The 25,806-nt window shown below is 51.2% G+C and overlaps 1 protein-coding gene and 1 long non-coding RNA gene across 3 annotated transcripts in view; one reads left to right on the top strand and one right to left on the bottom strand.

The window, feature by feature from the left end:
• Positions 1–13,647, bottom strand: part of DGAT2 (diacylglycerol O-acyltransferase 2) — a 32,475-nt gene extending 18,828 nt beyond the window's left edge. The window contains 1 exon segment of the mRNA NM_205793.2: positions 13,411–13,647. Coding sequence (NP_991362.2) covers positions 13,411–13,450 — 40 coding nt within the window. The 5' untranslated portion in view covers positions 13,451–13,647.
• An 83-nt stretch (positions 13,648–13,730) lies between these two features.
• Positions 13,731–20,473, top strand: LOC112441645 (uncharacterized). Of its 2 annotated transcripts, none has more exons than XR_003029492.2 (4): positions 13,731–14,082; positions 16,828–16,972; positions 18,295–18,428; positions 19,556–20,473. It is a non-coding gene; the product is annotated as an uncharacterized lncRNA (long non-coding RNA). The 2 variants fall into 2 exon arrangements; XR_009490682.1 differs by having other exon boundaries at positions 19,537–20,473.
• Positions 20,474–25,806: the final 5,333 nt, after the last annotated feature.

Raw genomic sequence — 25,806 nt, 5'->3', positions numbered from 1 at the left:
CACTGAGAGCTGCAATTATGTTTGCTACCAAGCAAGTGCCAAGCCTATAAGTTCAGACAAGATGTGCTCAGTTAATTGGTTCTGTGGCTGTGCCCCCAGGATGAAGTCTTAGATTCCAGTGGCTGATGGACAGAGGGACGAGAAAGCCTGGTGACTACAGGAGAGGCAGCGCTCAGGAAGAGCATGGCCAAGGTTCCTGACACAGCCCCTCTCCTTCTGGAAGCTGGGCCAGAGGACTGTTCCCCTTCAAACCCCACACGTGCTGAGCCCCAACTGCATGCCCTTCGCTCAACACATCTTCACTGACTGTGCTGGTCAAATTCCTTCACACGACCCACTCTGCAAGGCTCTTCACTGAGCCACAATCTTGTCCTGGAGGGTCTCATGACCTTTCACCCTGGCCTACAGCAGAAGTGGGAGGGAGAGGGGTTTAGGGGTTTACGTGCAAGCCTTTGTATTTCTTTAAAATCTGCAGAGCAACAAAGCTCACAGTGGGGTTTAGAAGGGGACATGGCACTCATCTGCTGAAAGTTAACAATCACTCTGACTTTTAGGAGGCACAGAGATAACCACCAGGACTCAAGGCAGACTCCTCAGTCCTGTTCCCCTCCCCTGGTCTCATGGAGCAGAGGGAGCGGGAAGCCAGGGGTATGGCAGAAGAGTCAGATCCCAGTGCAAACCGTGGTTCCACTCACTACGCAGGCACGACCTCAACGGTGTACTGCCACATCCAAGACACAGCACATACTGGGTACTCAGGAGCAGCCATACCTGGGGTGGAGGTGGTGGTGTGTGAACTCACCAAAGCAAATGAAGAGGCTGGTCCACACAGGAACTCCAGAGGTCTGGCACATGACATTCCTCTGCTCTCAACATATATATCCTCCATCACAGCCCTTTCCACCTCCACCCTTTCTCAACACTCCATCCTGGAGCCTGAGAGCCCTCTGGGGTCCTCTGGTACAGTCCATCTGGACCTCTGGGAGGCTGAGGAGAGGAGCACTGAGTTGACCAGGGCTACCCAGCCAGGGCTGGGACCTGGATTCAGGGCATAGCAGATGCCAAATACAAAGGGCTCTACCCATGGGACACAGCAAGTCCAAGGGTGGTCTGTGCTCAGAAGTGAGGAGAGAGTCCTGGGTGAGTACAGGAGGGAGGGAAGTGAGGCCAAGCACAGGCCTGAAGCCCCTGTCTAAGGGACCCCTAGCTGCTGGCTCTTCCTCCTAGCTGTGTGGAGTGAAGGCAAGCAGGGGTCATGGCAAGTGAGTCCCTTGCCCTTAGTCTGGAGCAGGCAAGGCACCTTGGCTGCAGAGAGGATAGAATATTCTCCAGCACCTCCCTACTCAGAGTCCACCCTGGGAGCTGTTTAGAAATGCAGGGCCCCAGCCTGGATTTACTGAACTGAGATCTGCTTAGTCCAAAGTCTCAGGTAGGGTAAGTTTGGGGTGGGGAGTGTGCAAGGAGGAGCTGGGGGCCTCCACTTTCTACTGGGCTGGAGAAAAAGGGTGATGGAAGGAAGGGCATCAGACATAATCTCACTTGACCACTTCCTACTGTGAACAGGACTGTGAAGAGTGCTTGAGGAAAGGACTTGCTGTCTAGCCTCTGCTGTTGGGTCAGGGCCAACCAACTGGCCGCACTCACGACATGGAGCTCTCCTGCTTTGGGGGTGGGGGTGCACACAGTAAGTCCATGTTGGTGACATATCCCCCACTGAAACAACTGAAAAATTCTTGTTTCCTAATCCAAATCCATCTGTTATTTCAGGTCTCTTGCAATTAGATATAACGTCAGGGTGCAGGAAATGCAAAATGTCTTGTTCAGCAGATTATCCACATAGAAAAGAGGCCTGAAGGGTTCCCATAGCCCCAGAGCCAGGCTTGTTCCAGCCTCCTCAGTCTATCCTCCCTGCCCCATCCCAACTCCTGCCCGCAGCCCGCTCTGCAACCAAGTAGGAAATGCAAAGTCCACTGAGGAGGGGCTGGTGTTCCTTGGGCGGCACAACGTGGGGCTGCCTGGGGAGCAGGGAGGCCACTCTGTGTCCCTCAGGCCCGAGATTACTCAGCTGCCTCTTGGCCAGAACATCCTGACTGGTTGACCACAGAGCCCAGCCCCAGGAGCTGGCCTGTCCGTGATGCTGAACCACAGGCCCAGTGGAAGCCCCTATGGATTTAAAGAGTATCCAGTCATTGCTCCCTTGCCTAGAAAGCTGCTGCTTGCCTTGTCCACCTGATGACCCCCTGACAATGAGATAAAGCAGCTTGTCCTTCAAAACCCAAATAGGTAAGCCTTCAGAGAGGTGGGCTTTCCTTCTTTGGGATTATTGACTGTAAGGCCATGCAAGTGTGGAACTGTCTGGAGCCATCTCACCAGCCCCCACTGATCTTGGAGAGAACCTGTCAGCAGATGAAGGTGGGAGAGGCCAGCAAAAGAGAGAAATAAGAGAGGAAGGGAATCTTCCTTTTAGGCTCCCACAGCCCCTCACCTTGTACCAGCTGCTGATTACAAGCTCACTCTCATCACATTAAGAGCTGCCCAAGGGCCTGAGTCTGATCCACCCAGCGGCCTCTCAGAGTCTGGCCTAGAGTCAACACTCAGCAAGGTTTGCTGAGCAAAAGAAAGAGCAGATCTCTGCTCTGGCCATTCCTCAGGCCCCCATCCTCCACCTCGGCTCTCTGCAGGGCTGGGTGACAGGCAGCTTTGGAGCTTCCAATGTACTTCCTCAGGAACTCTGGTTTCTCACCAGCCCTGTGAGTTTGGCATCATCATTGCCATTTTGATGGTGAGAAAGGCTTGAGGAAGCGATATAGCCAAGGTCACTTGACTAGAGGGTGGCAAAACTGGATTCAATTCAAGACTAACTTCTAGGCCAGCGTTCTGTTCCTGTGCTGGTCTCCCCAAGTTCCTTCTCTCTTCTCCCCAAAAGAAAGTGGGGGAAGGCTGGGAGGGGACAGGAGAAATGCGTGGCCTATATTCCTCCAGAGGGGCAGGTGAGGGGCAGGCACCTTGCGCAGTACATTAAGTGGTGGCAGGCCTGGGGGTTCTTGTCCGAGTTGTATCATTGTGTCCTCTTGGCCAAGTTGCTTCCCCTGTCTGGGCTTTGGCTCCCCATATATAAAATGGTGGTGGGAAGATGACTTCTATGATCTCTTTGACTGCTTGGACCCCAGTGCCCACCCTCCTGAAGACACCACCTAGATGCTCACCACCTTGTAACAGCCCTAGTACAGTTGCTCGGCAGATGGGAAGCAAGGCTTCAGCTGGGCACTCCCAGGTCCAGCCCTCACCACTCAGCTGTCAGCATCTCTTCTGCCTCAGTGGTGGCTGGTGTGGATGACAGTGCTGCAATCAGATGCCAACACTGCCACCACCTTCATACCCAACTGTCCACAGTCCTAGGTGGGGCTGGCAGGCAGCCTCAACATTTGGCCAAATCTCAGCTCCAACCTGCTCCCTTGCTACCCCTCCCCAGCCTTTGCTGGCACACTGAACTCTACACGTTATCTCAGCATCAGTCCACTGAAGCCAGTATCTACCTCCTTGGCCATCCTCCTCAGGCAGCATCTCTTAAGTTCCAAGGACGGTACCTGATTCATTCATGTGCCCAGAGCCCAGTCAGACCGACAAGAAAAGGAGCTCATAGAGGTTTACTGCATGAATGAACAAACCTGTAAGTCCCAGAGGCAGCTGAAGGCCAGGATGCTCAAGTTGCAACTGAGTTGCCACACAGGAAGGCCTCCAGGCTTACCACTGAGGACCCCAGAAATGGAGTAATGGGTGGGGGAGTGAGTCTTTCTTTCCTTCTTTGAGCATGCGTTCCCCCTAACCTCGACATGATAAGAGCAGAACCCACTTCCTACAGATATCTTTTTTTCATGAAGAAAGATAAGGCAGTAATAGAATAACTTGACTTGTTCTATGAAGAGAAGTTTTCAGTAACCAATCCAAACAGCTGCTCCAGGGCACCACTGATTCACCATTTATTTTACCCAGCTCCTGGATTTGGAAGGACAGAGGGAGTAGAGCTGTGAGAGAGAAGCCCAGAGAAGCTCTCTTACCCCCAGAGAAAAGCCCCCTGCCCCCGTGTCTATATGGGGCTTCCCTGTCCCACAGCATTCTCTGGGAAGGTAGACAGGCAGGGAGGGGCAGCCTCATTTCACAGAGATGGAAACTGAGGCAAAGTGAGGCCAAAAGAGGTTCAACCACTTGTTTTGAGGTCATGGTCTAGAGGAGTCAGGCAGGACTCAAGGCAGGCATTCGAGCTTTGAGACCCTTGCCATTTCCATGATGCCAAGCTCCTGAGGGCTGGTCCTCACTACACCAGCCAGTCCACATCCCGATCTCAGGAATACACCCCGGGGAAGGGAGGGCTGCCTCTCTGCCTCAACCATGTCCCAAGTTTCATGGGGCCATTCTCCTGTAGACTGGCTATGCAAGGAATGTGAACCCTCACCCACATGCTCCCACAGGTTGAGAAGCTGCTGCAAGAGCTAAGCTGAAGCTGCCCATATAGTAGAGCCAAACACCTCTAGTCCCCGGCCCAGGTCGGGTGTGGAACGCTTCTTTGCCCATCATCTGTTAGCAAATTGACCAGGCCGCACCCAGGACTGATAAAGCCCGGGTTTCCTCTCATACTGGTCTGAGAGGGCAGGGTCTGAGCCCCAGTCCCCATAATCTGAGAAAGGGTGTTGGGCCAGCCCTGCCCCTGATGGCTCTGTGACCTAGGGCTAGTTAGTCACTTAGCTTTACTCAGCTTTAGTTTCTCATCTCTAAAGTGAGGATAAGGGGACTTCCCTGGCTGTCCAGTGGCTAAGAATCTGCCTTCCAATGCAAGGGCATAGGTCGGGGAACTAAGATTCCACCTGCCACAGGGCAACTAAGCCTGCATGCCACAATTAGAGAGCTCACCTGCTGCAACGAACACCCAGTGCAGCCAAACAAAACAGAAGACATAAAGTGAGGATGAGAATATCCCTCAGGGTGGTTGGGAAGATTAAAAAAAAAATGCACATAAGGTCCTTTTGGCACCTGTTGCGTGACTGACACGTGTTAGGTGATTAGCTCTCATCATGGCGTCTACCACTGACCAGAGCGGGAGGGGATTGATGAGCAACCACAGTGTTTCAAGATGTGTGTGACCACGAGGTTATGTGTTAAAGAGGAGAGGGAGCAGAGTGGGGAAGCAGCAGGGGGCGCTCCAGGGAGGCGGTGAGGCGTCAGCAGGGCCCAGAAGATGAGATCTGGGAGGCAAAAAGGAGGAAAGTGGGCACTGGGGTGGGGGTGCCGGCCAGAACAGAGACCCAGAGGGAGTTACAGAGAGGCAAGCCAGAGGCCAGAATGTTCAACGACCCAGGAATGGGGGTTCACATTAACCCAAGACAGATGATGGGGACAGGGCTCAAGCAGCCAAAAGTGGCCTCCTGGAGGAGGTGGGTGGGGAGGGATGAGCCTGGAGCACTTTTGAGGTGCCCAGTACTGTTACCAGCCCCTGGGGAAATAGCAGTGAACACAGCAGGTCGAGTCTCACCTATTAGTGGGCTTAGATTCTGCTGAGGGAGAGACAAAGCACCTACACACAAATGTAGGATGTAACATCAGGCAGTGATGAGAGCTATAAGGAAACAAAATTTGGGGCAATAAGCTGGAGGGAGAGACAAGAGGGTCCTCAGCTCTGAGCAAGGCTGACTTCCCTCCACATGGAGGTAGAGGCACACGTGAGATTCCCAGGTCAGGCCTCCGGGTGGCCCACGCTGCCTCCCTACTCTCCTTTGCTACTGGCATCCTGGGAAGCAGGTCACCAGCCTAGAGAAGCTAAGGAAGATGGGCGTCCAGAGAACCTGGCCTCCAACTTGCAGGAGTGTAGCCCTGGTGAGTCACTTCCCATGCAAGCCTCAGTTTCCTCATCTGCCCAGTGGGGCTAATACCCACCTCGCTAGATTCTTGTGAGAATTAAACAATAGACAGAAGCGTCATAAAAGTCAAGACCTGTGTGAATGCGGGATAATTACCAAGTAAGCCTGGGTTTCCTCGCCTGACACATGGGTGTAATAACCCCTGTCCTGTCTTGGAGCAGAGGCGCCGGCGTCAGTACACTTAGGATTCAAACCCTGGCTCTATCATTTACGGTGAGACCCTGAAAGTCATTTCCCCATCTAAGACTCAGCATCCTCCTTCGCTGGGATGCAGCAGTTGTTGGGAGGAATCCAACCTATGGAAAAGAGACAAACAGCATGTGGCATGTCTGTTAGAGAGCTAGAAAGGTGCCAGTGAGGTCGCAGAGCTGTGGACAGCTGCCAGGGGCTCCTGAGTGGGGACGTCATCCTGCTCACATTCCCCAGCTTCAAAGACGCCACACGTGGGCCCAGCCAGACCGAAGCTCTGCCCTGGTCTGGCAGCTTCCAAGTGGACAGTGAGGAAGTTGCCCCAAGCTTCTGCAAAGGGCCGGGCATGAGGCTGCATCGAGGCAGAGAGATGGACATTCTGACTCCCGGGAGACCCCTTGAGGTCCAGGAAGCCAGGCCAAGTGCCAAATAAATGCCACATCTTCAAGGCTAGGGGCAAAAGTGCAAGATTCCAGAGGGAGGCAGAGAAGAGTGGAGGCTGAACGTTAACATTCATTCAGCAAGTACTTTCCAAGGCCAGGCTAAGTGTTGCCCTAGGATAGGAACTGCCAGCCCCTGCCTCTCCTCTGCTTCTTGGGCTTCTGTGGGAGGCAGAGCTCTGCCCTGGGGCTGCCCACCTCAGCTATGGCTGGGGGAGACAGGGCTGTGAACAATCAGGCACAGAGGGTAGGTCATGGCTGAGGAGTCCACAAGAGGTGCCCAACTGGCCCAGAGGATGCTCTCAGGGCTGCGTCAGGTGAGAGGAAGAGGATGAGTAAGTTTGCCAGGCTGACCGAAGGGAGGCACAGGGCCAGGAACCCAGGTCCTGGAGTCCAGCAGACAGCACTGGCAAAGGACTGGAAGGGATAAAGGGTACAAGGTTAAGGAATTAACTGCAAGCAGTTCAACCAGGCCATGTGAATGGGTGAGGCTAGTCGAGAATGTGCAGGGGGAGCCATGGAGGACTGGAAATGCCAGGCTGAGGAGTCCCAAGAACATAGATGATGGACCAGGCTCCACCCTGACAGCAGGGAAGATTGCTGCCCACTCCTCCCATGCCCTCCACCAACTTCAGACAGTGTAAGGGCTCTGAAGCAACTCACCAGCTGTTCACCTGATCCCAATATGCTGGTGATTTCTTCTCTGGAAAGACTAATAATCTCCCCTTTAAGGGTTAGGTGTTTAATCAAGTAACCTTAAAGAAAATTAAGTGTCCTTAAAGCAGGGCCCACTGGGACATCTGGCCCAAATGGGAAGCCGATACACACTGCTGTGGTTGGTGTGCTCGCTGGGAAGCTCCTGGCTTGCCCATCAGGACCCTGCAGGACTCAGTGGATTCCTCAGTTGATCCTCAGGGCCCCCCACAGAGCATCCTGGCGGGAAGCCAGGCATCCTAAGTATCTACAGATATACTGGGACTTTGGGCCTCCTTCTCCTCTCCTCTCTAGGTCTGTTTCCCAGTGGCATTATTAGAGGTATGGGTTAGATTAGTTGAAATCTGAGGTCTTGACAACTTAGATTGACTAATGAATTATTATCCACAGAAGATCCCCCTAAAGAGACTACAAGCCCCTCCTTGGGCTGCTCCAGAGGCCTGGATTTTCAAGTATTGGTTTTCATGCACCTGGGAGTGAGGTCAAGGAAGTGGGGCTCTTAGAACACCGTGTTCCTGAGACTCTGAAACTGCGACGGGGACCCTGGAGGTGACTGCTGAGGACCCTAAAGTTCTGCTTTCGCTACCCCCATCTTCTGACACATTAAAAGAATAGCTACTGAAGTGGGAGGGGTTGCCATGGCAACACCACTGCTTGCGGGTATGTCACCACCAAGGGGTCCTCAAAATAGGTCCTTATCACGGTACATGAGCAAGTGTGGGGAGCTAGGTTTTCTCAGGCATGTACCTGGGCCCCAAGTAGGACAGGAGCCCATTTTCACAAGGACAAGCTGAGGACACAAATGAGGAGGAGGTTGGCCCCTGGATCCCATAGCAGTCCAGGGCATGACGAGAATCATATTTCTGCAACAGAACTGGAATGAACCCAGGTTCATTCTTACTGTACAGATGAAGCTGAGGCCCTAAGAGGGAGGGTCATGCCCAAGGTCACATAGGAAGGAGATGCAGAGTGAGCCTTCCGGCCTCTAGATCTGCTCTAATAGTAAAATGAATTCACATTCCTTGCTTCTGTCAATTTGCCCAAAGGGTGTGTGGCTTCAGCTTCCTTGAGTCTGTACCATAACCTGGGCAGATACTGTCATCACGCATTTGCTCATTTTACAGATGAAGAGACTGAGACTCCTAGCCCCAAGTCCTCAAAACTGCCAGCAGCAGCTCCACACCCAGGAGGTTCCAGAAGTGGTATAGGCCAAGACACTGCCTGCACCAGGCTCCTTTCCCAGCTCTCAAATCTCCACCAACAACCCCTGCAAAGTGCATAGGCAAGCCAGCCGCTGCCTGGATACAGCATCTTTTGTCTCTCTTATCTCTAAGCACATTGGGACCTCAGCTCAGGTTAGTAGCCCAGAGGTCCTGCCATCAGACTTTCCCTCCCACCCAAATCTCATGCCTCTATTTATGCTGGTCCCTCTACCTGAAGGTTCTTGATAGTCTCTGAACCAGTAACACTGAACCAGTAACACTGGTTCATTTTTCAATATCCGGATTGATTGTCACCTCTTCCAGGAAACCCTCCGTGATGCCAGGATGATTTAGCTGCCAAACCCTCACTTCCAGGCCTCCTCAGTTCCCCATGCTTCCTCCCCCGTCACTGCGTAGATCATCTGCACTGTCATCCCCCTAGTCTCACTTCCTTAAAGGTAGGGACCAGGGATTGACATGTGTGTGGCAGAGTCTGACACACACAGGTGAGCCACCAATAAACTGAAGGGCCTGTGCCCGAGTCCCCACTGTGAGAAGCCTTCCTGGATGCCCCAGGCAGTCTGCCACTCGTCACAATGTCGACGACTGTTGCATGTGTCACATAAAATGAGTGACAAGGACTAACAGGCGAGTCACAAGTTTGTTTACAAAGCATTTTCCATTCGTGATAACCAAAACCCTTGCATCCTTGACAGTCTGAGAGTTTCTGATCCTATTTTCCACTGAGGGGGAATGAGATCCTCAGAGGAGAAGAGAGAAACCCAGCCAGGTCCTTGAGGAGAGCCAGGGCTGAAATCCTCTCTGGCTCCTAAGCCCTAGAAGCAACAAGGGGGACTGTGGTGAGCACCCCCTGCCCCTGGCGATCAGCCCTGGAGACAGCTCCTTGAGACCGTGGAGCCTCCAGAGCAGGGAATAGCTGCAGGCCCAGCACCTAGCACAGGTGGGCACAGAGAAGGCCAGAGGCAGCACTGAGGACTCGCACCGAAGCAAAAAGCAGGGCTTCTTGCCAAGAGGAAGGAGCAGCACTCGGGAGGGTTGAAGTCCCGTTAATGATTCATTCATTCAACAAATATTTACGGAGCACCTACTATACTCCAGGCACTGCGCTCAATGCTGGGACAAACACTGAGGGAGACAGACAGAGGTCCTGTTCCGAAGGGGCTGACATTCTTGCGGGGCAGACCATCATCTAGACAGAAAAGTACACCTGAGAACTTAGCTAATGAGAAGGGCTATAAAAGTACAACAGGACGGGACAGTTCTCCAGATGGTATGGTCAGAGAAGGCCTCCGAAAGGGGACTGAATGGTTCAAAGACAGCCATGCAGTGACCTGGGCAGAAGACAGCCAATGCAAAGGCCCTGAGGTAGGACTGAACTGATGGGAATCCTGGGGAAACAGGAAGACCCCAGCCGTTCTGGAGCAGGACATGGAAGCAGGGGAGTGAGGGCTGCTCACAGGGGGTTCCACAGCTACAAGGAGGAGTTTGGAAGGTTTGGAATACAATGAAGGCAACTGGCTGTTCCCCTGGCCTCAGAGTTCCAGGGTTCATGGTGCATCTACTCATCAAGGCAAGTTGGGACATCTTCTTGAAAGTGCACAAGAAGGGGTGATCTGCCAGCCCCATCATGGTCCCAGAAAAACCTTCACTCAATCAGGAAATGAGCACCTGCAGTGGCCAGAACCCTGCACTCCACCCTCCACGGCTTCACCACACTTCTCTCTTAGTTTAAGGAAGCCAGTGACTGGGAGGTGGATCTGGATTCTAACCCTGGCGTTGGTAACCCTGGTCTAGTCTCTTCTCTCCGGGGCCCTCAGTGTTCCATCTGCAATGTGAGAGCTGCCCCTGACCCAGCACTGCCAGAGAGCTGTGATTTTATGACTCAAGTACCTGCTGGAGAACTCAGGGGTGGGAGGATGGGGGTGGGGCAGGATTTCCACACTGGCCACTGAGTCACCAAGTCTGCTAATAAAATTCTACTCTTGGCCCTCCTTTCCCAGCCCAGAAGAGCCCTCAGTAGCACGGAGAACCCCAAAGTGGTATTTGTGCATTTGGGGAAGTGGTGTAGGGGAGGGGGTAAGCTATATAGAATTGGGGGGAGGGGAATATGAAAATCATGTTCTCATCCTGTGATTTAGAACTGAGTTAGGTGTCAACCCTCCAACAATCCAGCCTCTTAGTTTCACCTCCTACTAAGCTCCTGCTTGCACACTCCCAGTGATGGGGAGCTCCACCCCACCCACACCAAACCTGTTGCAGTGGCTGTCAGAAAGCATTCCTCCATTATATCAAATCTGCACCCCCCACCTCCCGAAATTCCAGCCCTGTTCCTGGCCTTGCTTTTGCGGGGCCACGCAGAACAAATCAGTTCATAATTTTACTGAAGCTGCCACCATTTCGTGCTGGGTCCTGTGGTGAACCCTGGGTATTCATTCAGGCAGGCATCAGAGGGCTCTGATCGGAAGGGCCTTAAACCCAGGGGCAAAGGCCAAGGATGCAAATAAGAATAACTCTGCACCTTCCACCCCTGGTACAGGTAAATCCTTCAGACATTAGGAAATACCAACAGAGACTCCTGTCTCCTGCACAAACTCCCAGCACACACACAGCGCACACCCACCTGCCCCCACAGCTGGCTTTTTTTTGCCCAGGAAACCAGACACCAAGGTATCTATTTCAATCTCACCCATCACAGGTCTTCCCTTCACAGAAGCCATGGTCTCCCCTTAAATATCACCACTGACAAAGTGTTCATCACCTCCCAACAATGAGACTTTATAGGTAAAAACCAGGCCACTGGGGAGTGTCTTCAAAGATCAAGGATGTAGAAATCAGGTCTAATGGAGATGCCAGATAACACAAGATTTGCTTCAGCTCCCTCCCTTCCCCACCCAGTCTTTCACCAAAGAGAATCCCAGACAGCTAAAGTGATTGGTTTGCATTACATGCCAGCTCTTGCTATATTCCATGATAGAATTGTTTGCAGCCAGTTTTTTTTTTTTTTCAAATGTTTTCAAGACCAGATTAAAACATGGAGACATGCTCCTGAAAGGACAGTAAATGATTTGGTCAAAATCACTCACTGGAAGTCCTCCTAAATAACAAATTCTAGGTCAAAAATGAGGAAGTCAGGGTTATCTGCTCCTGGAAGATACAACTCACCTCTGTGGATAGCAGAGATGAGGGAAGGGTATCTCCAGGAAGGCCCACCCCTAGAGAGAGCATCCCTATCTCATTGCCTGGAGACAAAAGCATTTTTAAAAGCATGAACATGGGTAGGGTCCTTCCTTCCCTGTTATGGGCATTAAATGGCACAGTGAATGGACAAGCACTTTTAAGTGAGAGCAGAGACTGTCAGAGGCTATCGGGCCGGGTGCACGGGACAGCTCAGGCTGCATGTACCCAAGATGGCAATAGCAGCTAGGTACCTCTCCAAGGGCAGTGAGTGGCACTCAGACCAAGAGGGGCAGATAATCACACCAACAGCCACACAGAGAAAAGGGCCAATGCCTAGGATACAGTTAAACTGTGGTACAGCTCAGGGTGGTTACCCAGCAGCCCCTAGAATACTGTAAGTGATTTGGAGTAACAGAAGGAAATACTCACAATTTAACATCAAGAGGGAGAAAATAGGATTTAGAACTATATCCACATCATACCCTCAATCTTACCTAAATGATGTATACAGATAAAATTATAATGAAATATACTAAAATGCTATTAGGAAACTATCTTTGGACAGTCAATTAACCAGGAACTTTTCATTTTCTTCCTGTTTTTCCATGTTTTTCGAAATCCAATGGTTCGTATGTTTTATTTTTATAATGAAGGGGTTGGAGTAGGCTATTGTTAGTTAATAAAGAAAAATCCTAAGTAGGAGAGGTTCAGCAAGCTGAATAAAGGCTTTAGGTAGAGGGAGGGAGGACTCAAGCAAGACAGACCAGGGCAGCTGTGAGGATGTCCCAGAGTCTCCTGGATTTGTATTTAATCCCCTGGCCAAGGCCCTGTTAGGGAAACCTTGGGCAGGTCATGCCTCCTCCCACCTCAGTTTCTCCAAGCATAGGTGAGAGGTGTGAGACATGGAAGGGATGCTCTTCCTTGAGCAGGAAAAGCTGTGGAGTTTGATCTCAACTCTGCCCCTGATTCAGGGAGGACATCAATTCCACATGGTGGAACAGCAGCACAGACCACACTGAAGGGCACCCAGGGTCCTCTTGTTCTATTTTCTAAGCATTCCAGGCTCACAGTCGCTGCTGAGTGGCTCCCAAGCCTGGGCTGGGTGGCGGGCAGAGGACAGTGTGGGCACAGCTGTCCCAGCCAGGCATGTTCCCTGTCTGGTGGCCTGCCCCATCCAGCGCCTCACAGATTGATCCACCCGGTGAGGAGGGATGGAGGGAACTGCCAGGGTCCAGGAGCAGTGCTGGGGCTGGAGAGGAGTTCTCAGGTAACATCCTATCTCACAGGCTGGAAGAAAAGAAGTGATGTAACAGAGGTCCCCCAAATTGATGAGTGCTAAGGTGGAGAATGCGCCCACATGACTACCAGGTGGCCTGGATCAGACCATTATTCTAACCTCATCTCAGACTCAGATGAGCAGGGGGGAAGAATGGGGGTGGTGGTCGGGGAGGGGGCCGCAAGCCTTCCCAAAAGAAAAGAGGGGTTGGGACCTCAGCCCCCAGAGCGGCCCACCCTCCAGCAACAAACTCCCACTATACCAACACACTCCTGCCTACCTTGGAGCCCTTCATCACCTCCTTTCCTGAAAGCCCTCTCGCAGCTGCATGGCCCCAGGAGGAAGCCGGCAAAGCCCTGCAGACCCTGGGCTGTGACAGTTCATCTCCCAGACCCTTAGTCCCGCTCCCAGAGGCCTCAGCGGGCAGCATGGCTCCTTAATCAGAGCCCTCGCTCAGGGCAGCCGGGCCCGATGCTCACCTCGCAGGACCCCGGAGTAGGCGGCTATGAGGGTCTTCATGACGAAGCCAGTACAGGTCGGGGCCCCGCGGGAAGCCGCCAGACCCCGCGCCCCTGGCCCATGCCCCGGCCGCCGGGGCCAGGGCTTCGCGCCGAGCAGGGGAGCGCGGGGACCGCTACGGCCGAGGGTGCGGAGGGACGGGCCGCCAGACGGGCCGGAGCACCGGCGGAAAGCGGAGCCTTGGCCACGGCCACGGCCACGGCCACTGCGCCCGCGGCTCCGAGCGCGACAATTTGTAACCTCATAAGGGGGCGGGGCCGACGCGGCAGGGGCGGGGCCGGCCGTTCCAACCACTGCAGCCTCAGCTCCGTGGGGGTGGCTGAGCGCCGGGCTCGGCCGGGCGCGGGAGGGCTGTAGGGGGACTCTTGCTCCTCACAGCTGCGCCGCCCGCGGCGCGGGGTCCTCCTCGCGAGGGGCTGCTTGGTTATTCCTGCTGCTCCCTGTGCCCGCCCCTAGCCGCTCCCCCGCGGCGGTTGGTGCAGCCCGGCAGCAGGAACGTGGGCCGGGAGGCCCGGCACGTGCGGGCCTGGGGCGGGGGGCAGGCGGGGGTTTGTGTTTTCCGTTCCGCAGGGCTTCGCTTTGGCTACAGATGCCGAGGTCCCGCCTCTGATTGGTGGTTGAGTAGGAATTAGGTAGGTAGGGCCGGGCTCCTAAATCCCTCAAGTTGCCTCTACCTTTCCGTCTAAACCTCACAGAGCGTGTATACTGTATACTGCTGCGTGCTGGCGACCCAAACCAGTCACACCTGGCCCTGCCCTGGGAGGTGCTCTCCTTGGTGAGAGGCAATCACACACTGAAGCTGGCAGCAGTGCTAGGCCAAGAGAGAAATCTCTGGCTATAGATCCAGAGGAGAGAGGTCCTTTTCTTGGACTGGGGGCTGGGGACTGGAGGCTGGGTGCACTTTCCAGAGAGATTATTGCACAACAGAGATGGAATCAGATAGACCCGGAGCCAGTTCTGGTCTTCCCTTTCTTGAACCTCAGTTCCATATCTGTACAATAGGAAGAATAACAGTTATTTTGTGAGGTGCTTTGAGAACTAAATGAAGTAAAATTTTTAAAGTTAAAAAATAGCCTAGTATAGTACCAGGCACATAGAAAGTTTTCCAAAATTATTTTTGTTGCCCTTTGATGAGTAGTTTTGTAAAGGGTGTGAGGGTAAGGCGTAAACTCTTAGAAAAGGCAGCATGTTTGGGGCAGGGTTAGGGTACCTGGAGTGGCTGGTGCTCAGACAGCTATGGGAAATGATGCTGGAGCTAGATCTTAGGAAGGTTCTTGACTGCTACCCTTGAGACATCAGGGCGGGGATAGCTTTGAGTTGGGGGATGAGAGTGTTTATATGTTTTTAAGAGTCCTCCAGCCAAAGTGTGGGGAGAGACTGGAGGCCAGGAGGGCAGTGAGGAAGCTGCAGAAGGGACCCAGGTGAGAGAGAACAATTCCTGAGCTCAGATGATGGTGGAAGGATGGAGGGAAGGCCTGGTCTGGAGAGAAGTGTAGGAGGAGGGGAGATCGACTGGAATGAGGTGGAATGACTTACTGCATGTGGATGGTAAGAGCAGGCGTGAGGGGAACAAGCTTGTCAGTGAAAAGACGGGTTCCTTGAGTCAGCTTGAGGAAGCTAGGTGTGGACTCACGGCATAAGATGAGAGGGAATCTCTGCTGCTGAGGTCTTTACCATCTCTTGTCAGAAGTCGCAGTGCCAGCACAGCATGCGACAAACACCACTGATGGGACCTAGAAACCCTGCCATTTGTTGAGCCTGTTCAAGGTTACAGGAGTAAACCTTGGGAAAAAAGTCATGGAACCCTAAGGCTTGAGTTGGCTAAGAATAGAAGGAAAAGCATTCCAGGTAAAGAGAGCAAGCAGGTGGTGAGGTTCTGATGCTGAAAAGAGCTTGGTGCCTTTTAGGAAGCTGAGGGAAAGCTAGCAGCTTTCAGGTTTGTGGGAGACATAGGGGTCAGCGAAGGCTGGGAGGTTGGATCAGATGTGATGGATTTCTGGTGAAAGAGCAGTGCAGCAAGGTGGATGCTGAAGATGCCATGAATCTTTCAATCCTCTCCCCAGCGGTGTTTTGGGTCCCCTTGGAAGCAAGACTCCTACTGGCCTGGAGGTACCCCAAGTCAGTGTATGGCTTGTGCCTGCTCCAGAAAAGTCTCCTGTGGAGGAGGTATTGGGCTGGAACACATGGCCCACCCAGCTCCCTCATAGTATGGTCTAAGGGGCAGAGTGTGGGCTGGGAACAAGGAGGCCTGCGTGCTGGCCTTTCTTGTCCCACCGACTTGCAGCAATTCCTTGGGCAAGTCACCTTGCCAGCCTCGGTTTTATCTTCTGCATCCTGAGACGAAAGTGGAAGTTCTTAGCTCGCCAACTGCCCTTGAGTATTTGAGGATCCAGTGAAATCACAGCATGTAAAATGGTGTCACCACCATGTTATGAAAGTAGGCTACTGAAATGGTGAGACTGGATCAAGATGAAAGCCCCTTCAGATCCCAAGTTCATCTACTTCAGCACATTTTTTCCTATGCACTTTCCTGGGCCTGGCTGTCCCTGGGACACAGAGGGTAATCAGACACAGTCCTTGCCTTCGAGGAGCCCTAGCCCAGAGCTATGTCCCAAAACCAATGGTTGCAGCAAGACGGCTAGGCTGTGGTGCACCGACATGTGGGAGGCTGTGCCGAGTTCAGTCCTTTCTCCTGCTCTATCACCATCTCCTTGAGCCAGGAGCTTTCCCAGGGTCGTCAGGAGTATCATCACTCTGTGCCCAGTGCAGGCCTGGCTCAGGTTCGTGGCTCAGTCAGTAGTGGACTGGCCAGTGAGTAAGTACAACAGAGTCATGGACAAAGTGCCATGAGCTGGGTGGGGGTTGTGTCAAAGGAGGGCATGGTAATTAAGAAGGTTGAGAGGTGACATTTGCTGCTGGGCCTGAGCTGAGGAGGACAATTCTGCCTAGCAGAGAGGAAGGAGAAGGCCTTTGGGCAGAGGCTACAGCCTGAAACAGAGGCCTGGAGGTGGGAACCATGAGCACCCTGATTGGCTGGAGGAAGGATGCTGGAAAGGGGATGCAGGCAGGGAGGAGTAGGAGATAAGGCTGGAGAGATTGATTGGACCAGATTTGAGGGGTCTTATAATCCTACCTGGACTTCATCCTTGGGACCAGACCAAAGGCGGGCTATGAGCAGAGCACCTGGATTAGACTGGAAGGTTAGGAAGATCAGGTGTGTGGGTGCGTGGGGACTTGGGATAAGGCAATAAAACTAGGGCCAGTTTGGGCCCTTTGCACACATGTTCACCAAAGGATGCTAAGGCAAGTCTGAGGGCTGAGAAGGGCAGTCACTTCCTTCTGGGTCATCTCACAGAGTGACAACTCCTTCCCAACAGCCCCCAGCTGCCATGCTCAAGGCACCTGCGTAAGCAGCTTGGTCCGCTTTGACTTGGATAGAAAACCAGACCCAGCATTAGAGTAGCCAGAGAGGATGTTTCTTGGCAGCTTTCTGTGTCCTGGGACTATTCTTTGCTGCGCCAGGTGAGTATGGGGGCCTCATACCAGGCACTGACTTCCCCTGGCCCCTCCCCACACATCCTAGCATCGCTCCAGTCCTGTCCTCATGGCCTGCCCTGCTTCTCCTGCTGATGTGTGGGTAGGGTGGCTCCAGGACTTGGGTAACCTTTCCTTCATTATTTCCCATCCCAGTGCTTTCCCCACTTTGGCCAAACCCCAGATGGAGTGGTCAAATCAAGCCACAAATCCCAGTTTGACTAGGGTTGTTGTTCTTCTTCAGCTGCTAAGTCATGTCCGACTCTTTGCACTGCAGCATGCCAGGCTTCTCTGTCCTCAACTATCTCCCCCAGCATTTGCACAAATTCATGTCAATTGAATCAGTGATGCTATTGAACCATGTGCCCAGGGTGGGCTTCCCCAAAGGTAGTACGTCCCACCCGCCTCTTCAGTCACCAAGGCTGTGCTGCCATTAGGAATTATGGGTGCAGTTTTATGGTTTGTGAGGGGGTGGATATGGGCTCCTCTGAGACCCGTAGCAGTGATGGCAGCCTCAGCCCCTCCATTGCACAGAGGAGGTGAGTGACTGGTTTGCAAGGCAGAGAGGAAACCTGTCCTAAGAGAGACACAGGGCGAAAAGCAGAAACAAACGCTTACAAGCGCTCTGCTCCAGGCAGGCCCTGGCCTGTGGGAGCTCACCCAGTCCACGTGGGACCATCCCTGCCGGGGGGTGATTATCACCCCACTTTGTGAATGAGGTGCAGGGAGGTAACGGGACTTGTCCAAGATGAGACAGTGAGTAAATAGCAAAGCTGGGATTCACATCCAAGACTTCCTGAGCCACAAGCCCATGTGCTTTCTCGGCTTCACAAGGCTCGGTGGGGAGGTGGCGAGGAACTACCCCTAACCCTGGAATTGTTTGATGAAAGTAAATTCCCAAACTTTTCCTCCTTAAAGCTCTCATAGCCCTGTGAGGTTGATCCCATTTTGCAGTTGGGAAAACTCAGGCTCAGAGACTCCAAGCGTGTGCCAGATGTCAGAGCTGAGGCTGGGATTTGAGCCAGTTCTCATAGCCCAAGGCTAGTGCTTATCTGGGTCAAACTCATTTCCAGTGCTGGGCTCACTTGGAAGGTTGAAGGACAGAGGTGATAGCAAAGGGAGAGGGCCTGGCATGGCCCGGTGGTCTGTGCCACATGCCACCCTCCTCCTCTTTCCCCATCCAGGAATTTTCCAGGCAAGATTGCTTTGGGGCACGGAGCTCCTTCCCTCTTGGGACTCTCTCCCTCCCCTTCTAAACCCCTATCATGCCCCGTCTGTGTGATTTTCACCACATGCTTCTTGGTCTTCAGGGGCCAGATGGTGTACAGTCTCTGGTACCAGGCTAAGGAGTCTTCACTTTGTCCTCAGAGAAATGGGAAGCCATAAAGTGTTTTAGCAGGGATGACATATGGTCAGTTTGGGCTTTAGAAGGATCAGTGTTCAGGTAAGAACACCTTCTGTGTCACCTCCATGGTACCCTTCCTGACTATCTCTGCCCTGTATTGGTTGGGGTCCCCATGGGAAACAGCATATCTGTAACTGGGCAATTTGGGAATTTTAATATAAAGACCATCTTCAAAGATGTAGCCAAGATATAGGGAAAAAATCTAGGTGTGGTGAGGCACCCCAAGGCCAGTGATGTTGTGGGAGCATGTGGCCTGAAGGGCAAAGGGAGGAGGCCAGGTGGGGTGGGAGGTGTGTGACGAGGGCTGCCTGATGGAAGCTGTGGCATAGACAACCTGTAGTGATCTAGCAAGGCTATTCTCTGTCCCTTCCTCATTCCCATCTGCTGCCAGGACTTCCCAATGAGCAGAGGGTGGATGAGCCTAGCGATGCAGTCTATGCAGAGAATCTCAGCAGAGTTTAGGGTGGAGAGAGGTGGAGGGTTGGTCTGGAGGTTCATGGGCCTAGGAGGGCCCTCTCCACACCTGTGTCCCCATCAGACCTAGCTTCTTTCTCTCAAAGCATCTGTAACTGTTAGTGTCTACACACCTGTCCTGCCCAGGAGATGCTACTTGAGGGAAAAGATGGAATCAGTGGGCTCTCTGTGTCTCAGTGCCCAGCACTGGGCCTGGCCCACAGGAGGGACTTGACTAGGGTTGGAAGGAAGAAAGAAGGAAGAAGGGAGGAAAGGAGAGAGGGAGGGGAAGGAAGGAGAGGTGATAGGGATGCAGGCAGAGCTAAAGTAGTGGTGGATGAGAGGTTAGAAGGGAAGTCTGGGGAGATGGTGAGCCCTTAAAATCCCTAGGGCTTGGTGACATGGAGCTGGGGCTGAAGCACAAAGAGATGCTTGGAGATAACTTTAGGTTTCAGACCAGAACCTGGGAGCACTGACCTCCACTCTAATGGCAGACCTGGGGGAGGGGGCTCAGTAGTGGCCTTTGGCCCTGTCTTGTGGGACAAGTCTAGCCAACTAGAGAGGAGTAGGCCTGAAACCCTTGGGAACCAGCCTTCAGAATAGCTCCTGCCCCTGTTAGCATGCCTGTTGCAATATGTACAGAAAGTGCCCCTTGCGACATTCTGTCTGTAAGTTTCTTACTCAACTCTCCTAGGACCGTTTTTTCCCTGCAGGGAAGGGGCGGGAGGTAAATCTTCCCACGCTGAGAGTTCCTCGTGAATGCTTTTCCATCTATCCCTTTGTCTGGACCACCTTTCTGGAGACCCTCCTAGCCCTGTGCTGATCTGGGGCGTGCAGTCCTTGCTCTCTGGGGACCTGAGTTCTGGGAGAAGAAATAAACACATTAAAAGACAATTACTCTGCTTGGTGATGGATGCTAACTAGACTCACTGTGGTGATTATTCACAATATACACATATTTATTATCAAATCGTGTTGTGTACCTGAAACAAGTATCAGATCAGTTCAGTCGCTCAGTCGTGTCCGACTCTTTGCGACCCCATGAATCATAGCACGCCAGGCCTTCCTGTCCATCACCAACTCCCGGAGTTCACTCAGACTCATGTCCATGAAGTCAGTGATGCCATCCAGCCATCTCATTCTCTGTCGTCCCCTTCTCCTCCTGCCCCCAATCCCTCCCAGCATCAGAGTCTTTTCCAATGAGTCAACTCTTCGCATGAGCTGGCCAAAGTACTGGAGTTTCAGCTTTAGCATCATTCCTTCCAAAGAAATCCCAGGGCTGATCTCCTTCAGAATGGACTGGTTGGATCTCCTTGCAGTCCAAGGGACTCTCAAGAGTCTTCTCCAACACCACAGTTCAAAAGCATCAATTCTTCGGCGCTCAGCCTTCTTCACAGTCCAACTCTCACATCCATACATGACCACAGGAAAAACCATAGCCTTGACTAGACGAACCTTTGTTGGCAAAGTAATGTCTCTGCTTTTGAATATGCTATCTAGGTTGGTCATAACTTCCCTTCCAAGGAGTAAGCGTCTTTTAATTTCATGGCTGCAGTCACCATCTGTAGTGATTTTGGAGCCCAGAAAAATAAAGTCTGACACTGTTTCCACTGTTTCCCCATCTATTTCCCATGAAGTGATGGGACCAGATGCCATGATCTTTGTTTTCTGAATGTTGAACTTTAAGCCAGCTTTTTCACTTTCACTTTCATCAAGAGGCTTTTGAGTTCCTCTTCACTTTCTGCCATAAGGGTGGTGTCATCTGCATATCTGAGGTTATTGATATTTCTCCTGGAAATCTTGATTTCAGCTTGTGTTTCTTCCAGTCCAGCATTTCTCATGATGTACTCTCCGTATAAGTTAAATAAACAGGGTGACAATATACAGCCTTGACATACTCCTTTTCCTATTTGGAACCAGTCCGTTGTTCCATGTCCAGTTCTAACTGTTGCTTCCTGACCTGCAAATAAATTTCTCAAGAGGCAGATCAGGTGGTCCGGTAGTCCCATCTCTTTCAGAATTTTCCACAGTTTATTGTGATCCACACAGTCAAAGGCTTTGGCATAGTCAATAAAGCAGAAATAGATGTTTTTCTGGAACTCTCTTGCTTTTTCTATGATCCAGCAGATGTTGGCAATTTGATCTCTGGTTCCTCTGCCTTTTCTAAAACCAGCTTGAACATCAGGAAGTTCATGATTCACATATTGCTGAAGCCTGGCTTGGAGAATTTTGAACATTACTTTACTGGCGTGTGAGATGAGTGCAATTGTGCGGTAGTTTGAGCATTCTTTGGCATTGCCTTTCTTTGGGATTGGAATGAAAACTGACCTTTTCTAGTCCTGTGGCCACTGCTGAGTTTTCCAAATTTGCTGGCATATTGAGTGCAGCACTTTCACAGCATCACCTTTCAGGATTTGGAATAGCTCCACTGGAATTCCATCACCTCCACTAGCTTTGTTCGTAGTGATGCTTTCTAAGGCCCACTTGACTTCACATTATATGTCAATTATATTTTTTAAAAAGGCAATTGCTTCTCAGTAGTTTTCCCAGCTTTCCATAGCAGTGAAATCCTTTCTTCAAATGCAGCCTTGTTCTGAAGCCCATGAGGTGACACAGATGACGTGTGATTGTTACATATTGTGTTCAGGCTTCAGTTTCCCTGTGATGCATCCAGATGGGAATAGGTAAAGTATCTCCTTCCTGGGGTTGTTGTAAGGACTAAAAGAATGAACACAGTGCCCAGCACAGGGCCAAACATCTAGTACTTGACAAATGTTATCAAATAGAAGTGTTATGATTGAAAACATGGATTGGGAGGACAGATTTGCCTGGAGATGGAGCAATCTGTCCAAAGGGCTTTGAGCAAACATACTGGAAGGGTGAAGTGTAAAATGCCCCGAGAAACCAGTGGAACTGGAGGAGGACTCGAGGAATGACAAAGAGACAGGCATCCCAGCATGGAGATGAAAACACCTCCAGAAGAAAAGCACAAATGTGACCAAGAGTCCCAGACAGCAGAGGCCCAGTAACAGCAGCCTTAGTCAGAGGAACCTGGAAGTGTGGTGTGCTTGACCTGGCTAGCGCGTGACTTATCTTACTAAGCAAAGCCCAGTGCAGGCATAGAGATGGCTGAGACTCAATCCCGCTCTCAGGGAATTTGTAATCCAGGAAGTCACTCTGGCACAAACAGCTGCAATCTAGGGATGAAGTTGGAGGATCAATGAAAAGGGGTTTGGGTGAATCAGGAACACTTCCTGGAGGAGGGTGCAGTTGCACTGGGCTGGATCTGCCTAAATACACCACTGTGCTACACTCTGCTGCAGGAATTCTCAAACTTGCTTGTGTATCGGGATCACCTGGAGGATTGGTCAAACACAGCTTGCTGGGTACCTCCCCCAGCGCTCTGATTCAGTGGAGTTTGCATTGCTAACAAGTCCCTGAGTAGATGCTAACACTGATGCTTTGAAGCTTGCTCTCCGAATCCCTGTTGAACTGCTTTGAACTGAGGAAATAACAGTGCATCTCAGAGAAACTGCAGGAGGAATCTGTCTTCTCTGGAAGGTGATGGGAGGTGATGTTCAGCTGAAAAAGCATTAGGAGACTGGAGGTAGGGTGGAGCAGTCCTTATTTTTACCAAAGAAGCAGCAGCAGATTTCATGAACTACAGCATATAGTTGTTGTTCAGCTGCTAAGTCGTGTCTGACTCTGTGCGACCCCATGTCTGCAGCACGCCAGGCTTCCTTGTCCTTCACTGTCTCCCGGAATTTGCTCAGACTCATGTCTGTTGAGTCAGTAACGCCATCCAACCATCTCATTCTCTGCTGCCCCCTTCTCCTTTTGCCTTCAATCTTTCCCAGCCTCAGGGTCTTTTCCAGTGAATCAGCTCTTCACATCAGGTGGCCAAAGTACTGGAGCTTCAGCTTCAGCATCAGTCCTTGCAATGAATATTCAAGGTTGATTTCCTGAAAATAACAGGTAGTAACATGTGCTAAACTTCAGTGAGTTTTTATTGTCTGCCAGTTCTGATTCTAGATACATTGCATGTGTGGATTTATTGAAGCCTCACAACCCTATGCAACAGACAGTACTACAATTTTCCCATTTTACAGTTGAAGAAATGGAGGCCTAAAGGGTTTAAAAACTTGCCCAGAATCACAAAGCTAGTGGCAGAGCCAGGATTTAAGTCCAGGTATTCTGGCTTCAGAGCCCATGTTCTTTAATAGGTGCAATTCCTGACTGGTTCTGAGGTCAGTGGTATAAACTGCATAATTTAAAGGGTGAACCTTGAGAGAAGGAAGCACTGGTTATCAGGAGCTGAGGTTGAGTCATCAAGAAGGAGTGATATTAATTGCATCAGTTTCCTCTCTGATGACTTCACTGGAGTCCCAAGCTGGTGTAGGCCTGGGTCCTTGGGTGTCAGCCTAGTTCCTAAGTGCAGGATGACTTGCATGCCAGCATGGGCCTGACCAGGCAGAAATAGCTGTTCCAGATGAGAGCTAGGCCATGGGCAAGGTTTCCTGGCAGCTCCAGGCTCCACTTTCATGCTGGCCTTGTGGGGTTTTAAAATCAGCAACCTGTGCAAAGATTTTGACACAGCATGCAGGAGACAAGGGTTTAAGTAGCTTCTCTGGTGGCTCAGTAGTAAAGAATCCACCTGCCAATGCAGGAGATATGCGTTCTATCTGTAGGTCAGGAAGATTCCCTAGAGAAGGAAAGGGCACCGCGCTCCAGTATTCTTGCCTGAGACAACCCATGGACAGAGGAGCTTGGTGGGGTACAATCCATAGGGTTGCAAAAGAGTTGGATACGACTTGGTGACTAAATAACAAAAGCAAGATTAGAAGACCCTGAAAGCCAGCAGAAGAGGATTGAATCTGACAGGATGATGTTGAAGAGGAAGAAATATAGTCAGGCACTGGCTGAATGCATCTCAGCTTCTTTCTTTGGTATTCATGGCCTTCCCCAGGTTTTTGGGTTTGGTGGGTCATGAAACTGAGTAGGGTTGGGATTTCTGGTTAGGCTGACCTGTGTGGAATGATGCACACATTGATGGGCATGTTTAGAATCCTACACATAGATGCCTCTATCCTCAACAAACAGGACACCTTTCTCTCCATTCTCTGCTGCCCTAGGCCACACTGAACTCTTCACTGGTCCTGCACCTCCAGCTTTGAGCACCACATCAACCCCTGAAATGAGCTTTGGGAAACACTGTCCAACCATTCTCTCCTTTGTCTCCCATAGCTCTTAGGATGTGGCCCAAGCTCCTTAACTTGGTATGCAAGGCCTCTCGTGTTCCTGCCCTTGACACTCTCTCCAGCCTGCCTCCTCTCTCCTCCTGCTCCTATCCCTGCCCCTCTCTGATATGGATCCAGCTCTCTGGTTACATCAGGTCACTTGCTGTGTCCTTGAATGTACTTTTCCACCTCTGGGTCTTTGCTCACACTGTGCTCTGGAGCCGAAGTGTCTTCCCCCCAGCTTCTCTTTTTCCACACCCTGCCCATCTTCCCTATCTACATCGTCTTTACCAACCTGCTTCTTATTTATTTTTTAAAGAATTTGTTTATGATTATTTGGCTGCATCTGGTCTTAGTTACAGCATGCAAGATCTTTCGTTAGGGAGCACATACTCTCTAGTTGTGACATTCAGCCTCAGTAGTTGTGATGCTTGGGATTTCTCTAGTTGTAGTACATGGATTTAGTTGCTCTACGGCATGTGGGATCTTAGTTCCCTGACTAGTGTTTGAACCCATGTCTCCTGCATTGCAAGATGAATTCTTAACAACTGGACCAGCAGAAAAGTCCCACAAACCCACAATATTGTAAAGTTTAAAAATAAAATAAAATTAAAAAAAAAACAAAACTAAAAAGCTTTCACTTCAACTCTAGCACTGGGACCTGAGTTGAGATTTTGGAGGTATATAGGGCCAGGTCCCTGCCTTCTAGAAGTTCATAACTTGAGAAATACATAGTTTGGAGAAGCATACATTTTGGAGAAACAGTTTAAAGAGTAGTATATCTGTCTAGATTCATCCTCTTGTCTCAGGCAGAGATAAGGCTAATCCAAAAGTTCCAGTACCTAGCATGATACCTGGTACAGGGAGGACATCACAAAGAATGTATTGATTTCCCCAAGGGCAAGGATTGGATCTTATTCATTTCATTGTACTCTCCCTGCCCCTACAAACATGATAAATATATTGTGGGATTCAGTATTACATCTCATGTTGCTGCTGCTGCTAAGACTCTTGAGTCATGTCTGACTCTGTGGGACCCCATAGACAGCAGCCCACCACGCTCCCCCGTACCTGGGATTCTCCAGGCAAGAACACTGGAGTGGGTTGCCATCTCCTTCTCCAATGCATGAAAATAAAAAATGAAAGGGAAGCTGCTCAGTCGTGTCCAACTCTTAGCGACCCCATGGACTGCAGCCTACCAGGCTTCTCCGTCCATGGATTTTCCAGGCAAGAGTACTGGAGTGGGGTGCCATTGCCTTCTCCGACATCGCACGTACCCAGTGTAATTGTTGTCATCATTCATTCATTTATCTACTCATTCAGTACATTTACTGCATACATGTTCTTTGCCAAAACTTACGTAAGTACTGGGGATACAAATGTGAGGAGACCCAGCTCCTGCCATTCTGCAGCTTTTGTAGTTCAAGGTCAAATTGAGAAGAAGAAACACATTCCTTTAGGGAAGAGACCAGAGGCTGATGTGAATTTAACTGACCTTGTTCCCAACACTGTACATGCATCTGTTGTTTACCTTCACAACCCTGGAGGTATGAGTTCACAACAACCTTAAAATATGTATGAAGAAACTGAGGCTTGGAGCGATGATATCTAGTTAGAGGAAGAGCTGGGACTGGAATCCGAGTTGGTCTTCTGCCCAGGCCCTTGCTTTTTCTGATTCACCTGGATCTGGATGGAAGGGAGGAAGGGAGAGAGAGAGAGCCTGAACA

The sequence above is a fragment of the Bos taurus genome, chromosome 15, assembly GCF_002263795.3.
Source record: "Bos taurus isolate L1 Dominette 01449 registration number 42190680 breed Hereford chromosome 15, ARS-UCD2.0, whole genome shotgun sequence".
Taxonomy (NCBI): Eukaryota; Metazoa; Chordata; class Mammalia; order Artiodactyla; family Bovidae; genus Bos; species Bos taurus.
This window is presented reverse-complemented; position numbering and strand designations above follow the sequence as displayed.